General features: G+C 42.7%; 1 protein-coding gene across 2 annotated transcripts in view; it reads left to right on the forward strand.

Moving 5' to 3' along the window:
• Window positions 1-6,682: 6,682 nt before the first annotated feature.
• TRIM67 (tripartite motif containing 67) overlaps window positions 6,683-18,597 on the forward strand; it is a 54,683-nt gene continuing 42,768 nt past the window's right edge. For both annotated transcript variants that reach the window (XM_066383053.1, XM_066383062.1), the window contains exon 1: window positions 6,683-7,923. In XM_066383053.1, coding sequence (XP_066239150.1) covers window positions 6,880-7,923 — 1,044 coding nt within the window. In that variant the 5' untranslated portion in view covers window positions 6,683-6,879. The remainder of the gene's footprint in view (window positions 7,924-18,597) is intronic.

Consider the following 18,597-nt stretch of genomic DNA (forward strand, 5'->3'; position numbering starts at 1 on the left):
AAGTGACAGAGTATACATTTTTCTCTAGCGTACATGGATCATTCTCAAGAATTGACCATATGTTGGGCCACAAAAACAACATCAGCAAATTCAGAAAAATTGAAGTTGTACCAAGCATATTTTCTGATCATAAAGCCTTCAAACTAGAATTCAACTGCAAAAAAGAGGAAAAAAACCCCACAAAAATGTGAAAACTAAACAACATACTTTTAAAAAATGAATGGGTCAAGCCCTGGCCCGTTTGCTCAGTGGTAGAGTGTCGGCCTGGTGTGCAGAAGTCCCGGGTTTGATTCCCGGTCAGGGCACACAGGAGAAGAACCCATCTGCTTCTCCACTCCTCCCCCCCCTCCTTCCTCTCTGTCTCTCTCTTCCCCTCCCGCAGCGAGGCTCCATTGGAGCAAAGATGGCCCAGGCACTGGGGTTGGCTCCTTGGCCTCTGCCCCAGGCGCTAGAGTGGCTCTGTTCGCAGCAGAGTGACGCCCCGGAGGGGCAGAGCATTGCCCCCTGGTGGGCAGAGCATTGCCCCCTGGTGGGCGTGCCAGGTGGATCCCGGTCGGGCACATGCGGGAGTCTGTCTGACTGTCTCTCTCCATTTCCAGCTTCAGAAAAATACAAAAAAAAAAAAAAAAACCAAAAAAAAACAAAACAAAAAAAAATGAATGGGTCAAATAAGAAATAAGTGCAGAGATCAAAAGATATATACAGACAAATCAAAATGACAATACGATATATCAGAATCTATGGGATGCAGCAAAAGCAGTGATAAGAGGGAAGTTCATATCACTTTAGGCCTTTATGAACAAACAAGAGAGAGCCAAGTGAACCACTTAACTTCACACCTTAAGAAACTGGAAAAAGAAAAATAAAGACAACCCAAAACCAACTGAAGAAAGGAGATAATAAAAATCAGAGCAGAAATAAATGAAATAGAGAACAGAAAAACTATAAAAAAATTAATAGAACAAGGAACTGGTTCTTTGAAAAGATCAACAAAATTGACAAACCCTTGGCAAGACTTACCAAGGAAAAAAGAAAAAGAACTCATATAAACAAAATCCAAAATGAAAGAGGAGAAATCACCACAGACATCACAGATATACAAAGAATTATTGTAGAATACTATGAAAAACTTTATGCCACTAAATTCAACAATCTAGAAGAAATGGATAAGTTCCTAGAACAATACAATCTTCCTAGACTGAGTCAAGAAGAAGCAAAAAGTCTAAACAGACCAATTAGTAGGGAAGAAATAAAAAAAACTATTAAAAACCTCCCCAAAAATAAAAGTCCAGGCCCAGACGGTTATACTAGTGAATTCTATCAAACATTCAAAGAAGACTTGGTTCCTATTCTACTCAAAGTCTTCCAAAAAATTGAAGAAGAAGCAATACTTCCAAACACATTTTATGAGGCCAACGTAACCTTCATACCGAAACCGGGCAAGGACAGCACAAAAAAAGAAAACTACAGACCAATATCTCTAATGAATACAGATGCTAAAATACTAGCTAATCGAATACAACAACATATTAAAAATTAATACATCATGATCAAGTGGGATTCATTCCAGAATCTCAAGGATGGTTCAACATACGTAAAACGGTTAACATAATACAGCATATCAACAAAACAAAGAACAAAACCACATGATCTTATCAATAGATGCAGAAAAGGCATTCGATAAAATACAACACAATTTTATGTTTAAGACTCTCAACAAAATGGGTATAGAAGGAAAATATCTTAACATGATAAAGGCCATATATGATAAACTATCAGCTAACATCATATTAAATGGCACAAAACTGAACGCTTTCCCCCTTAAATCAGGAACAAGACAGGATTGTCCACTCTCTCCACTCTTATTTAATGTAGTGCTGGAGGTTCTAGTCAGAGCAATCAGACAAGACAAAGAAATAAAATGCATCCATATCGGAAAAGAAGAAGTAAAGGTATCACTTTTTGCAGATGATATGATCGTATACATCGAAAACCCCAAAGAATCTACAAAAAGACTACTAGAAACAATAAGCCAATATAGCAAGGTTGCAGGATACAAAATTAATATGCAAAAGTCCATAGCTTTTCTATATGCCAACAATGAAACATTTGAGAATGAATTCAAAAAATAATCCCCTTCACGATTGCAACAAAAAAATAAAATACCTAGGAATAAACATAACAAAGATTGTAAAGGACTTATATAATGAAACTACAAACCATTGTTAAGGGAAATTGAAAAAGATACAATGAGATGGAAGAATATTCCTTGCTCTTGGATAGGAAGAATTAATATAATCAAGATGGCCATATTACCCAAAGCAATAAACAAAGTCAATGCAATTCCCATCAAAATTCCAATGACATTTTTTAAAGAAATGGAACAAAAAATCATCAGATTTATATGGAACTATAAAAAACCCCAAATAGCCAAAGCAATCCTAAAGAAAAAAAAACGAAACTGGGGGCATTACAATACCTGACTTCAAACTATATTATAGAGCCACAACGATCAAAACAGCATGGTATTGGCAGAAAAAATAGACATTCAGACCAATAGAACAGAATAGAAAGTCCAGAAATAAAACCACATATATATGGTCAAATAATTTTCGATAAAGGGGCCAACAACACACAATGGAGAAAAGAAAGCCTCTTTAATAAATGGTGCTGGGAAAACTGGAAAGGCACATGCAAAAGAATGAAACTCGACTACAGTTTATCCCCTTGTACTAAAATTAATTCAAAATGGATCAAAGACCTATATATAAGACCTGAAACAATAAAGTACATAGAAGAAGACATAGGTTCTAAACTCATGGAGCTTGGTTTTAAAGAGCATTTTATGAATTTGATCCCACAGGCAAGGGAAGTGAAGGCAAAAATAAATGAATGGGACTATATCAGACTAAGAAGTTTTTGCTCAGCAAGAGAAACTGACAACAAAATAAACAGACAGCCAACTAAATGGGAAATGATATTTTCAAACAACAGCTCAGATAAGGGCCTAATATCCAAAATATACAAAGAACTCATTAAACTCAACAAAAAACTAACAAACAATCCAATAAAAAAAAATGGGAAGAGGACATGAACAGACACTTCTCTCAGGAAGAAATACAAATGGCCAACAGATATATGAAAAGATGCTCATCTTCGTTAGTTATTAGAGAAATGCAAATCAAAACTGCAATGAGATACCACCTCACACCTGTTAGATTAGCTATTATTAACAAGAAGGTAATAGCAAATGTTTGAGAGGCTGTGGAGAAAAAGGAACCCTCATTCACTGTTGGTGGGAATGTATAGTACAACCATTATGGAAGAAAGTATGGTGGTTCCTCAAAAAACTGAAAATGGAACTACCTTATGACCCAGCAATCCCTCGGTATATACCCCCAAAACTCAGAACCATTGATACATAAAGCACATGCAGCCCCATGTTCATTGCAGCACTGTTCACAGTGGCCAAGTCATGGAAACAACCAAAAAGCCCTCCAATAGAAGACTGGATAAAGAAGATGTGGCACATATACACTATGGAATACTCCTCAGCCATAGGAAATGATGACATCGGATCATTTACAACCAAATGGTGGGATCTTGATAACATTATACGAAGTGAAATAAGTAAATCAGAAAAAACCAAGAACTGCATTATTCCATACGTAGGTGGGACATAAAATCGAGACTAAGAGACATTGATAAGAGTGTGGTGGTTGGAGGGGGGATGGGGGAGAAGAAAAGGGGGAGGGGGAGGGGCACAAAGTAAACTAGATCGAAGGTGACGGAGACCATCTGACTTTGGGTGATGGGTTTGCAACATAATTGATTGACAAGATAACCTGGACATGTTTTCTTTGAACATATGTACCCTGATTTATTGATGTCACCCTAGTAAAATTAATAAAATAAAATATAAAAAAAGAAAACATGCTCATCTTCACTAGCTATTAGAGAAATGCAAATCAAAACTACAATGAGATACCATCTCACACCTGTTAGATTAGCTATTATCAACAAGACAGGTAATAACAAGTGTTGGAGAGGCTGTGGAGAAAAAGGAACCCTCATCCACTGTTGGTGGGAATGTAAAGTAGTACACCATTATAGAAGAAAGTATGGTGGTTCCTCAAAAAACTAAAAATAGAACTAGCATATGACCCAGCAATCCCTCTACTGGGCATATACCCCCAAAACTCAAAAACATTGGTACGTAAAAACACATGCAGCCCCATGTTCATTGCAGCATTGTTCACAGTGGCCAAGACATGGAAACAACCAAAAAGCCCTTCAATAGATGACTGGATAAAGAAGATGTGGCACATATACACTATGGAATACTACTCAGCCATAAGAAATGATGATATCAGATCATTTACAGCAACATGGATGGACCTTGATAACATTATACTGAGTGAAATAAGTAAATCAGAAAAAACTAAGAACTGTATGATTCCATACATAGGTGGGACATAAAAATGAGACTAAGAGACATGGACAAGAGTGTGTTGGTTGGGGGTTGGGGAGAGGGAGGGGTGGGGTGAGGAGAGGGGCACAAATTAAACCAGATAGAAAGTGAGGGAAGACTTTGGGTGATGGGTATGCAACATAATTAAATGTCAAAATAACCTGGAGATGTTTTCTCTGAACATATGTACCCTGATTTAATAATGTCACCCCATTAAAATTAATTTTAAAAAAAGAATTAAAAAAACTGAACTGAAGAATCATAGGATTTTAAAGCAATAAGTAGGATACGCAATCTGTGCTTTAGTTCTCACAGGTGAGTATAATTGCAATAGTCCCTTGACAGGATAGAGGACTAGGAAACAGAAGCAAACTCTTGGGGAGGGGCGACTGCTCAGGAAAGGAACCAGGATCCCACCCAGAGTCCTGGATCCCAGAGTTCTAGGCTTTACAGAGCACCGAAACAAGTGCACCGCCATGACCCTCCCCCAGTGGTCTCTCTGCGGGACGTCCCTGTCCCCTCGGCATCGGGCTTTAACTAGGACTGCAGCTTTCTCCTACCGACCCGCCAGCCGGCGCTGCTCCCTCTCCCACGACCGGCAGACGCTGAGCTTGCTGGCGCTGCGTGGCGGTGCCTGTTCTGTCTTTGTTTGGAGTAATGGAAACCCGGAGAAGAGACGGAGGCGTGACTTCAATATTCATCCCGTTTTTAAACAAATGGTTTCCTAATGTGTGTCTGTTTCACGCCATCCTGAAACTCCGTAGGCAGAGCCAGCTGTGAGCCCTTCCTTCTGCCTGTCCCCACCCACCCAGCCATCGCCTTGCGGGTGGGAGGCTGTTCCCGCCGCTCCGGCGTCGCTAAACGTGGAGAACGTGGAGATTTCCCCATTCATAAAACTAACCTCCCAGCCTGCAGACTTCCCGCCTGGCTGCAGCAGGGTGGGGCTGGTTGCGGGCGCAGGGGTTTGGAGGCCTGGGGGCCTAAAGGGGCGCGTTGTCACGTTTCGCCAGGGAGTCGAATTTTATAAAACCCATACGGTGTCCTCGCTTGGTCTGCACGGACGACTGACATCGGCGGCGGACCGGCGCTTCTGTTCGAAACGAAGAGACAAAATGGCTTGTGGTTCAATATAAACCTCGCCCTTTGACTTCGAGTGTCCGACATTTTGTGACATGCGTTTTTTGCTCTATCACAGATTTAGGAAGCGACTGCAAAGCACGCTCCCTTTCCATTTGTAAACAGCTGGCTTTTTAGGTTGCCGTTATTACCCTTTTATGGGGGTGGGTGGAGGCGCGGGAGAGGCAGGGCAGAGATGGCAGGGCGAGGGGCGTTGTATTAATTCAAGGTACCATCTCGATCCCAATAATAGATTGTTATTAACAATGATCCTCTCTGCGAAACCCTTAAAATTGTCCCTTGATTTCCCTGGCAGCAAGAGGCGAGACCTTATTCGCTGAACAGACGCCTCTCCTCCCACCCCGTACTCCCACCACTCTCTGCTCTGTTAATTGCAACTCCTTAGCCGCCGCGCCGGAGGAGGCTACTGTGGAAGGAGGGAGGCGGGGGGGGGGGGGGAGATCCCCGAGCTAGACCAGCGCTCGCCCTCCGTCCGTCGGCTGCAGCGTCGCGCGGCCAAGGTCAGAGGCACCGCAGGAACGGCAGCGAAGAACCAGAGAAGCAGGTCAATTCTGGCCGCAGGGAGAAAGGCCAGGGCGGATTTGGCCCGCACCAGCCTCCGCCAAGAAGAGAAACGAATGAAGGTCTCGGGGCCGGCATGGCCCCGCCGAGACAGTCACTAGCGCAGCGACCCGGCAGGTGGCGGCCTTTGGGTCCCTTCTCGGCGAGCTGGGGCTCCACCTTAGGATCCCGGGCGCTGTCCGCCTACTCGAGGTGCTGAACCCAGCCCCACTGCCAAGCGGCCTGCTCACCTACGGATCGCCCCGATTGGGGGCGGGGCAGAGCCTTAAGGGGGCTCCTGGACAACTGCCCACTGGACCTGAGGGCTTGATGGAGGAAAGCCACCGAACGGGAGCCCGGACGCTAGTCCTGTTGTGGAGAGGACACGTGCGCTGCAGCCGCTAGTGCTGATTCATCATCTGGAGTGCCTCGCAGGCCACTGCGAGGGCAGCGGACAGGCTCAAGACTCTGGCCTCAGGTTAAAGCCGATGGTGCCGGAGCCTCGCGGGCTGAAGGTGAGGACCCTCCCTTCTCTTGCTCCTAGTCATTTTAGGGCGGTGGCCCCAGGACAGAGAGAGGAGCGTGCCCCCGAGCTGTGCAGCGGTCATGCCTGTGTGATGTCCCCGCCTCCAATCTCAACCGTGCTAACCACGCTTGTTCGCCTCCGCCCGTCTCTGGAGCTTAGACCATTGCACCCCGGGACCTGAGCAGCTCGTCCTGCCCGCGCCGCGATGGAGGAGGAGCTGAAGTGCCCTGTGTGCGGTTCCCTGTTTCGGGAGCCCATCATTTTGCCCTGTTCCCACAACGTCTGCCTGCCTTGCGCTCGTACCATCGCGGTGCAGACCCCGGACGGTGAGCAGCATCTACCCCAGCCGCTTCTGCACTCCCGGGGCCCGGGGCTGCCCGCGGGCGGCGCCGCCGCGCCCACTCTGGACCACGACACCGCAGCTGGCCCAGCGGGTAGCGGCGGTGGCGGGAGCGCAGCTGGCGGCCTGGGCGGTGGTGCGGGAGGTGGCGGGGACCACGCGGACAAGCTGAGCTTGTACAGCGAGACGGATAGCGGTTATGGCTCCTACACCCCGAGCCTCAAGTCCCCCAACGGGGTTCGCGTGCTGCCCATGGTGCCCGCGCCGCCCGGCTCCTCGGCCGCCGCGGCCCGGGGTGCCGCCTGCTCCTCGTTGTCCTCGTCCTCCAGTTCTATAACGTGCCCGCAGTGCCACCGCAGCGCCTCCCTGGACCACCGCGGTCTGCGCGGTTTCCAGCGCAACCGGCTGTTGGAGGCCATCGTGCAGAGGTACCAGCAAGGCCGCGGGGCCGTGCAGGGGGCGTCCGCAGCCCCGACTGTAGCCATTTGCCAGTTGTGCGACCGCACCCCGCCGGAGCCCGCCGCCACGCTCTGCGAGCAGTGTGACGTGCTCTACTGCTCTGCCTGCCAGCTCAAGTGCCATCCATCCCGGGGACCGTTCGCTAAGCATCGCTTGGTGCAGCCGCCGCCACCGCCGCCGGCACCCGCTGAGACCGCGTCTGCGTCCCCAGGCGCGGCCCAGGGCGCACCCAGCGGAGGCGGGTGCTGCAAGAGTCCTGGGGGCTCTGGGTCCGGAACCACTGGAGGCAGCGCGGCTCGCAAGTTCCCTACGTGCCCAGAACACGAAATGGAGAATTATAGCATGTACTGTGTGAGCTGCCGAACCCCGGTATGCTACCTGTGCCTGGAGGAGGGCCGGCACGGCAAACACGAGGTGAAGCCTCTGGGTGCCATGTGGAAACAGCACAAGGTGAGTGCCCGCGGGGTAGAGACGTGGTTCTGGCCTCTTTCCTGGAGAATTGGCAGGGAACCGGCCAGAGGATCAAGCAGCAATTACCTCATTCATTCATTCATTCATGCATGCATGCATGCATTCATTCATTCCCTCATCAGTCATTTGACAAACACTTAAATGAACTCCAGGTACTCTGAGCTGGGTGTTAGGGATTGAAAAGGGCAAAGAAAGATGACGTAGGAGGTACCCCCACTCGAGATTTTAGTCTACACAAAGGGCATCCAGAATGCAGAAGCAGGACTCTTTCATGCCTAGTGTTGACTAATAAGACACCTTGATGGTCCCTCTATGTATGGCATCCAAGGCCCCTTTCTCCCTCTAAAAAATAGTGGGGGGGGGGGTTGTTTTGTTTTAAGTTCAAGTGTTACCACCTGCCTGTAGGAAAATGTCTGATGCCTTTTGCACTTGTTTAACCTTCTCTGAAGGCAGGAAGGGTTTGATCCCAGCTCTTGAGGAAGGGATACACTATTTCCTCCAGAAATTTCCCCACTTTCTAACTAGTCTCCAGCACTTTCTACCCCTCAAATGCTTCCCAGGCTAGAAGGAAGATGAAATTCCTCATGTACCTTGTTTGAGAATTTGGATGTGTGCCCTTTGAAGAAGGCAGCATCATTTGCCTCAGAGACCTTCCCTTAGTGGGACTGCTGCAGTGTCAGTAGGAGTATGTGTAACTGCAGAGCAAGTTCTTACTCAGACAGCGAGGCACACTTTCATCTGCAGGCTGCACACACCTTTCTCCCCAGGGACTTACTTGCCTGGAGTGCCATCTCCCAACTGGGAATGGATCAGCCTCTTAAAGACTACGGGCTAGAACCCATTCGTGACTGTCAGGGGCTTGATATGACTCCAAGGCAAGAGTAGAGTCAGTTCTAAGGAACATTCACCTTCATTTCCTGTCCAAAGTCTGAGCTGAGGAACTGGACTAACTGGCAGTAAGGTCAAGGAGTTAGGCCTGACAGAATTAGAGTCCTTTGTTCAAGGTCCCCAACTGCGCTGCAAATTTGGACATTTATCATTCAGTGTCCTCTGTCCAGTAAACTCATGCCTCAAAGAGGCAGGAGGTCTTCAGATTGCGCAGGAAACATGCAAATTGTGATTGAGGAGGAAAGACACAAGAAAATAAAGCAGTTTTTCCATGACTCATATTATCCAACTTGAAGTGGACAAGAAACGGAACACAGATGAGAAAAGGGATGACTATTCCTGTTATAAATTTATTATACATAGTTACTACATAATTTCATCTGCTACAATGTGCAAGCTATTATTGTAATTTAACATTTTCAAATAAAAGATTAGAAAACAAAAACCAAGGAATGCTTTAAAAATCTACCTTGGAGAGGGAAATTTGCATAGTAGGTCAGAAGGGCAATCAAATCCTCAATTCTTGGTTCTCATTTGGGGAAAATTTCACTCCCCCTCCAGGACACTTGGTAATGTCTAGAAAGATTTTGAGTTATCATATTTCAGGGGTACTACTGGAATCTAGTGGGTAGAGGCCAAGGAAGCTACTAAGCATCTTAGACTACACAGAAAACCTCCCCCAAACAATTATCTAGCCCCAACTATCAATAGTGTCTCTGATGAGAAACCTTGCCGTACAGTAACACAGACCTGGATCCAAATCTCAGTGCTTGTAATTCACTCTTTATAAGCTTAAGGCACAATTTTAAACTCACTGACTAATAATATCTAACCCATATAATTGTTGTAAGAAGTAAGTATAATACTGTGTGTTTAGACTTTAGCACAGTACCTGACCCACAGTAACCAATATGTTATTTTTAGAATTGTTACACTTAAAACCACTAGACTTGTAGAAAGCTACAGGGTGCAGCAAAGAGTACTTATTTGACCTCAGTGACTTGTTTTCCTGGAGAGAGCATGTGCTGATCACTTTATGTTGAGTCTTAAAATAACTTTGAAGAAATGGGAATGTATGCTTTGACTTAGTTACCTTTCATAAGACATTTTGCTGTATATTGCTTCACAGGAGTGTAGCCACCTTGCTTATTTCATTTTTCAAGTAAAAAGACATTTTCCAAGTAAAGAAATCTTTTGCAAAGAGGCTGTGATCAAGTACCAAGACAAGAAGTCTTAAGTTCACATTGAGATTTTATGAGCTGTTAAATTTGCTCAGCTTAGATAGCTAGAATTTATTTAAGATGTTGTCACTTAAATCTTTAGACTCAATAAAGAGTGGGAACCAAAATAAATTTAAATGAGTTTGCAACTTTAGAAGAGATTAAGCTTCTTACAAGGGAAAGTGAATTGGATAGTAAGTTACGGTTTCAAGAACCAAGAGCATGCAGGGAAAGTCATTAGTCATCCTGACTTGGTCTTAACAGCTCTTTTATAAAATTTTTATCCTCTGGTCCTGGCTGGATAGCTCAGCTGGTTAGAGCATCATCTTAATACACCAAGGTTATGGGTTCCATCTCTGGTCAGGGCACATATAACAATCAACCAATGAATACATAAATAAACGGATAACAAAATTAATGTTTCTCTCTTTTTCTCTCTCTCTAAAATCAATTTTTTTTAAGTATGCATTTTAAATTTTTTCCTATCCTCATCTAACATTTCATGCCATTCTGAATAGTGGGAGGAAACCTTTCCCCTTCCTGCTCAGCGGCACTGGGGCTGTGACTCATCCCTTTGTGCAGCAGCTCCACTTGGGGTAGCAGATCCACTGTTGAGGTATTGCGATGCTTGTGTTCAAGTCACCCTTATTTTACTTAATAATTCCACATTTACATAACTTTTATTACAGAATACTGTTATGATTGTTTTATTTTATTATTAGTTATTATTGTTAATCTCTTTCTGTGTCTAATTTGTAATTAAACTTTACTATAGGTATGTATGTATAAGGAAAAAACAGTATATATAAGGTTCAGTAATATCTGAGATTTCAGGCATCCACTAGGTGTGTTAGAATGTACCCCCCATGGATAAGGGGGACTACTGCCTGCAGAACATGTCTCAGTTTTACATTTTGTGCCACTGCTTCAGGGAACTAAGATATCCTCCCAAATCCAGAAGGAATGCTCTGAGGCAGCACTTCTGTGAAAACCAGTTTCTAAGAATGAATAGGCGTTCTGCTGTTCTCCTTCAGCAACAGGGAAACTGACTGCTTGTTATGAGGCATCTCAACCAGGGGCTGGAGATCAAAGGGAAAGCTAGAGGAGGGAGCCCTGCTGTACTGTTTGGCAGGCATCTAGACCACCATTATGCGCTGTGAGGGAGGCTGTTTGTGACAGCTAATCTAGAATAATTTCACTCTTGCCATGGCTGTTTAAGTTCTTTAGTACAACGTAAAATCCCGGGATTTGTTGTTGTTGTTCTGGTCTAAAAATCCAAGAAGCCATGATAAAGCCAGTTGTATGACCAGATCTGGAATTAAACAGGACACTTCTCTGGCATCTCTATGACTGGAAAAGCTTTCATCAAAGCCTTGCTCCTCAGCCTGACTGACCTTGCCATGTACTTTGTAAAGAGACATGCAAGCAACATTGAAATCTATCTTAAAACAAGATTGATTACCACCTTTTAAAAACAGCATAAAGGCCCTGGCCTGTTGGCATAGCAGTAGAGCATTGGCCCAGCATGTGGATGTCCCAGGTTAAATTCCCTGTCAGGGCACACCATCTGCTTCTCCACCCCTCCCCCTCTCCCTTCTCTTCCTCTCTCTCTCTTCCCCTCCTGCAGCCATGGCTTGGTTGGAGCAAGCTGGCCCCTAGGATGGCTCTATGACCTCACCTCAGGTGCTAAAATTGCTCAGTTATTGAGCAACAGAGAAATGGCCCCAGATGGACAGAGTATCGCCCCCCAGGGGGCTTGACAGGTAGATCCCAGTAGGGGCACATGCGGGAGTCTGCTCTCTGTCTTCCCACTTCTCACTTAAGAAAAATAAAAAATAAAATAATAAATAAAAACAGCATAAAAACTTTAGGTCTTGGCTAAACATATTTTCAGATGACTTTCCTAGGAGAAGATTGTTTCAAAGACCTTGTGATGTGAAGAAACAGTATGTTATGAAAGATAAGACAAAGGTGGGAAGTCTTCCATGAGAGCTTTTCTCTTTTTGCTTATTGATAATGGAATTCTAGTTTTCCTGAAATCAGAAGGAAAGGGTCACTCTTCCTTGGTGTGACATGTCAATGATGTCTGTAACTCCTGCTTATGAGTCAACTCTGAGTTAATATGGGCAAAAGTTGATTCCAAAACTGAGGTACCGAAAGCTGGATAAGTCTTTGAGAAGTCTTTGAGAACCCTGGAAAAGAGGTGTGTTGGCACAAAATCTCACTGATGCCTCAAGATGAACATTCCTGATGAGTCAGTACTTCACAAGGGTGAGAGAAATGGAGGCCTGTGGGATAAACAGGACTGTGGGTTGCTCCACTGTTCGGAGGCTCTGACAAAGGGCCCCTGGTCATACCTAATTATTTCATAGAAGATATAAGGAAAGTTTTTAGCCTATAAAGCCTCTGATGAAAGTCTTCTTCCATTAAAAGAGGTAACACATAAATTACAAAGGCAGAACATGTAATCACATCAGAGCTATAGTCATAAGTATACTTATTTGAATATGTATAGGACTGTGTAACACAATTAATGATATTCATTGTTAATAATTAGATTCACAAGTGTAGAAATGTAGTATTAAATATTATCCCCAAATTCCAATTTGCTGAGAAAAATGTTTCTAACATTTTAATGTTTTTTCTTCTGAAATTCTATAGTTAATTTATTTTGTAATTGTCCTTTCTTCTTTAATAATACAATATAAATATCTTTCCTGCCTGGCCTGTGGTGGCACAGTGAATAAAGCATAGACCTGGAATACTCAGGTAATTGATTCGAAGCCTTGGGCTTGCCCCATCAAGGCACATATGACAAGCAATTAATCAATGAACAATTAAAGTGAAGCAACTATGTGTTGATACTTCTCACTCCCCACTCCTCTCCTTTCTCTGTAAAATTATCAAATGAAATCTTTAAAGATATATAGAGTATCTTCATGTCAATTAAGGTACATCATTTTTATGATTGTTTTCAGTCTTTTGCTGTTACAAACATTTTTTTCTAATTAAATCTATGCCTATACTCTTGATTATTTTATTACCTTAAATTTCTTCATATGGAGTTGCTGTATCAAAGGTTATCTGACTTTAAGACATCTGATTAATGTTGTCAAATTGTCTTACATAAAGTTTATACTATTTTTCTCCTAACAGCAAAATTATGTAAATTTTTTAAAATCCTATAGATAAGGACCATAGAGGTAAACAATAAGAAATTTCCTGTTTCTGGTAATTATTGTTTGCTATTTTTATTACATTATTGTTAGAACTACATTTTAAAAGACGATCACAAGTCTGTAGGTTTTTTATTTTTAACTACTAGGGAGCTATCTGACTCCCTGCAAATACTGGTTTGATATGCTCAGGTATTGGCCAAGCCTGCTATCATGATTGTTAAGCCTATGAGAAGACCAAGCTTTCAGGGCCCACCTAAGGCAATTTTTGGTGGGGTTAGGTGGGAAAAGCAGTTAGGAAGAGAGAAGAGCCTGACAAAGGTATTACTGGGGGTCTGAAGTCCCCAACTCGGTGGCTGATTATACCACTTGCTGCTGATTATAATAAACCCCTTGTTCTGCATGGAGATCTATCCTGGACCTCAGAGCATGAGGCCCTAAGGGAAAGCCTAGAGTTTTGAAAGTTGACTTTTGGAGATGACGTCAGAGTAATGGCGAGGTAGGAAGCAATACCGATAAATCTCCCCCAAAACTCAACAAGATCTTCAACCAGAAACAGAAAAACCTATCCTTGGAGCCTCCAGATGTTTCGCAATACACCCAAAGGTATGATCGAGCGAAAAATTGGCTAAATATATAACCAAACCCCGAAGGAAATAGGGAGTAAGAAATGCTCCGCCTTCCTCACTAACCTAAACAGGGCGGCTTTCACTGGAAACTGAGAATATAGAAACTAAGGCGGGCAAAGGGGGTGAATAGATCCAGGCCGCGGCACAAACGGCTGAACCAGGCTGTGGCACGGAGATCCAAGCCAAGGAAAAACTGTTCCTGTGACAACCCGGGCAATACAGCTAACACTTGCGCCAAACCCAGACAAAGAAAGACAAGTGGGGCAGCCATTTTACCCGATCTCCTGGTCGGCGCGCGCAGATAGTGGGCGAGAGATTCCTTCCAAAGCCCTGGGAGTGTGCACCCGTGTTGTACCACAGAGGGGCAGAGTTAGGGGCCTTTGTGTGGGCCTAAAACGGAATCTCAGGCTGCCCCAGCGCCTTGAAAAAGCCGCACACGGGAACGGAGCAAGAGCCAATTCCAACGCTGGAACTTTTCAGTGCGGGCGGGGGGTTTCACTCAGAGGGCGACACTTCAGTCTGACATCCTGGTCTGCGCGCACAGATAGTGAGTGAGAGATTCCTCCGAGTGCCTCGGCAGTGCCTGCCCGTATTACCCCACAGAGGGGCAGAGTCAGGGGCCTTTGTGTGGGCCTAAAGCGGAATCTCAGGCTACCCCAGCGCCTTGAAAAAGCCGCACATGGGGACGGAGCGAGAGCCAATTCCAATGCTGGAACTTTTCAGTGAGGGCGGGGGGGGTTTCACTCAGAGGGCGAGACTTCCGGTCTGACATTCTGGTCTGCGCACGCAGATAGTGAACGAAAGTTTCCTCCAAGCGCCCCGGGAGTGGGTGCCCGCTCATGTTACTGGACAGAGTGGCAGAGCCAGAGGTCTTTGAGTGGGCAGAAGCCCCAGCTGATTATGCTAGCAGCTCTGACTGACTGAGCCTTACCCAGAGCCCTGTGCTGAGTGGGAATAGAGTGGGGAGTGGCCAGCTCTTTGAGCCTCTTACTATCCAGGCAGAGGCAGCAGCAACCCCATAGCTGGATTATCAGGCTACTAATTGAGGAAGGAAAGACTAAGAGAAAGGCTCCAGGAATACGGACTCTCTCACTGTCGGAGCCTATAAATGATAATGATCCTCAACTGCCAACGTGATTAAAGCACAATACATGACATCACCATAGAGACTTATCAACTGCAAACCTCTACCTGAGCGTGCCAAAGGGGCAGAACCCGGGGTACAGAGTCACCGACCAGGAAGAGGGAGAGAAAAGAAAAAGCAAGAAGATAACCTCTCAAAATCAAGAATAATCCTCAGACTTTATAACCTATCCCATTTTATTATATTTGTTCGTTTGTTTCTCTTATCTTCATCCTTGATTTTTTTTTTTCCTCCTCCAATTTGGTAGTTTAACTCTCTACTGGTCTTACTCTCTCCTCTCCTTAAACTACACTACCCATAAGTGTTACATCTCCCATTATCTTTTCTTTCCTCTTCCTTTCTCTCTATGAGGGTTGCACTCCAAAACCCTTAACTCTCTCTCTCTCTCTCTCTCTCCTCTTTTTTCTTTTTTCTTCTTTTAGTGGTTCCCTCTTTTTTTCTCTCTCTCTCTCTTTCTTTTCTCCCTCTATATTAGTTTCTTCCTTTCTCCTTTACGTCTCCTCTCATTCAAACCTCAATAATGAACAAATTATCTTATCTGGGAATCAAAATTATGTTTGTGGCATTTTGGGGGGTTTTTACTTCAACATTTTAACTCACTAGCAGTGCTCCCATCCCTGGCTCTCCATTTTATCAAGCTCTTGTTCCACTAAATACAATAGTCATTTTTTAATTTGTCCCCCCATTTTCCTGTTTCCCTCTTATTCCTCTCATCATAACTCTTAGTCAACCAACACCTAAAAGCAAATCATTTTATTCTTGATCCAAATTTTTTCATTATTTCTTTTTGTGGGTCCATACCCCCTTTTTTAATTTTTATTTTATTTATTTATTTATTTATTTTGCCCCTTTATTACTTTTCCCCAATTCAGGCCCTCCATTACAGGCATTGTTTGTTCTATTAAATACAATATAATTCACAGTTCACCACAAGATTTTCTCAAGAAAGAGGGGAGAGGAGAGGAGAGGAAAAAAGGAGGGGGGGAATAATTTCCTTTTTTTTTAATTTTTTTAAATTTTTTTTATTATTTTATTTTCTTTATTTCATTATTAATTAAAAAAACAACTTTTTTTGATTTTTTATTTTTTTAACTTTTTATTCTTTATTAAATCTCATTAACAATATCAAAAGAACCACCCTCAGATGCCATTAAGGAAGAGAAAATCGAATACCATGGATACAAAAGTAAGAGAGGTAACACAGATAGATGAGGAAAAATCTATGGAGAAAAAATTTAATATATTGGAAACCTTGGAGCTAAATGACAGAGAATTCAAGATAGAAATCCTAAAAATACTCAGAGATATACAACAGAACACAGAAAGGCAATTTAGGGAGCTCAGAAAACAACTCAATGAACACAAAGAATATATGTCCAAGGAAATTGAAACTATAAAAACAAATCAAATAGAGATGAAAAACTCAATTCACGAGCTGAAAAATGAGTTAACAAACTTAGCTAACAAAACAGGCCAAATAGAAGAGAGGTTTAGTGAAATAGAAGACAAGCAACTTGAGGCACAACAGAGAGAAAAAAGAGACTCAAAAATTTTAAAAAATGATATAGCCCTACAAGAATTATCTGACTTCATCAGAAAGAATAACATAAGAATAATAGGTATATTAGAGGGAGAAGAGAGAGAAAATGGAATGGAAAACATACTCAAACAAATAATACATGAGAACTTCCCAAGCCTGTGGAAAGAACTAAAGCCTCAAATTTATGAAGCAAACAGAACTCCGAGTTTTCTTAACCCCAACAAACCTACTCCAAGGCACATCATAATGAAATTGGCACAAACCAATGGCAAAGAAAAAATTCTCAAGGCAGCCAGGGAAAAGAAGAATACAACATATAAAGGAAGGCCCATTAGATTATCATCAGATTTCTCAGCAGAAACTCTACAAGCTAGAAGAGAGTGGACCCCAATAGTTAAAGTCCTGAAAGAGAGGAACTTTCAGCCATGAATACTATACCCATCAAAGCTATCCTTCAAATATGAAGGAGAAATAAAAACATTCACAGATACAGAAAAGATGAGGGAATTTATCATCAGAAAACCCCCACTCCAGGAATTACTAAAGAGGGTTCTCTAATCAGATACAAAGAACAAAAAAAAACAAAGCCACAAGTAAAAGCTCCAAGAAGAACACAATAAAACCAAATTTAAACTGTAACAACAACAAAAAGAAAGGGGGGAGAGGATGGAGATTAACAGTAGCAAAGGACGATGGAGTGCAAAAGTACTCACAAAATAGTGTGCTACAATGAACAGGGTAGAAACCCTTTTCATTACTTAAAGGTAACCACCATTGAAAAAACCACCACAGAAGCACATGAGATAAAAAAGATAGCAACAGAGGAAAGATGTATGGAATATAACCAAATAAAAACAAAAGATAGAAAAACGAAAGAGAACGATCAAACAAGACACAAAACTAAGAGAAAGCAATCTATAAAATGGCAATAGGGAACTCACAAGTGTCAATAATTACACTAAATGTAAATGGATTAAACTCACTAATAAAAAGACACAGAGTAGCAGAATGGATTAAATAAGAAAATCCAACTGTATGCTGCCTACAGGAAACTCATCTAAGTAACAAGGATAAAAATAAATTCAAAGTGAAAGGCTGGAAAACAATACTCCAAGCAAATAACATCCAAAAAAAGCAGGCGTAGCAATACTCATATCTGATAATGCTGACTACAAGACAACAAAAGTACTCAGAGACAAAAATGGCCATTTCATAATGGCTAAGGGGACACTGAATCAAGAAGACATAACAATTCTTAATATATATGCACCAAACCAAGGAGCACCAAAATATATAAGACAGCTACTTATTGACCTTAAAACAAAAACTGACAAAAATACAATCATACTTGGAGACCTCAATACACCGCTGACAGCTCTAGATCGGTCATCCAAACAGAGAATCAACAAAGATATAGTGGCCTTAAACAAAACACTAGAGCACCTGTATATGATAGACATCTACAGGACATTTCATCCCAAAGTGACTGAGTATACATTTTTCTCCAGTGTACATGGATCATTCTCAAGAATTGACCATATGTTGGGCCACAAAAACAACATCAGCAAATTCAGAAAAATTGAAGTTGTACCAAGCATATTTTCTGATCATAAAGCCTTGAAACTAGAATTCAACTGCAAAAAAGAGGAAAAAAATCCCACAAAAATGTGGAAACTAAACAACATACTTTTAAAAAATGAATGGGTCAAAGAAGAAATAAGTGCAGAGATCAAAAGATATATACAGACTAATGAAAATGACAATACAACATATCAGAATCTATGGGATGCAGCAAAAGCAGTGATAAGAGGGAAGTTCATATCACTTCAGGCATATATAAACAAACAAGAGAGAGCCCAAGTGAACCACTTAACTTCACACCTTAAGGAACTGGAAAAAGAAGAACAAAGACAACCCAAAACCAGTCGAAGAAAGGAGATAATAAAAATCAGAGCAAAAATAAATGAAATAGAGAACAGTAAAACTATAGAAAAAATTAATAGAACAAAGAGCTGGTTCTTTGAAAAGATCAACAAAATTGACAAACCCTTGGCAA

The sequence above is a fragment of the Saccopteryx leptura genome, chromosome 1, assembly GCF_036850995.1.
Source record: "Saccopteryx leptura isolate mSacLep1 chromosome 1, mSacLep1_pri_phased_curated, whole genome shotgun sequence".
In the NCBI taxonomy this organism is placed as follows: Eukaryota; Metazoa; Chordata; class Mammalia; order Chiroptera; family Emballonuridae; genus Saccopteryx; species Saccopteryx leptura.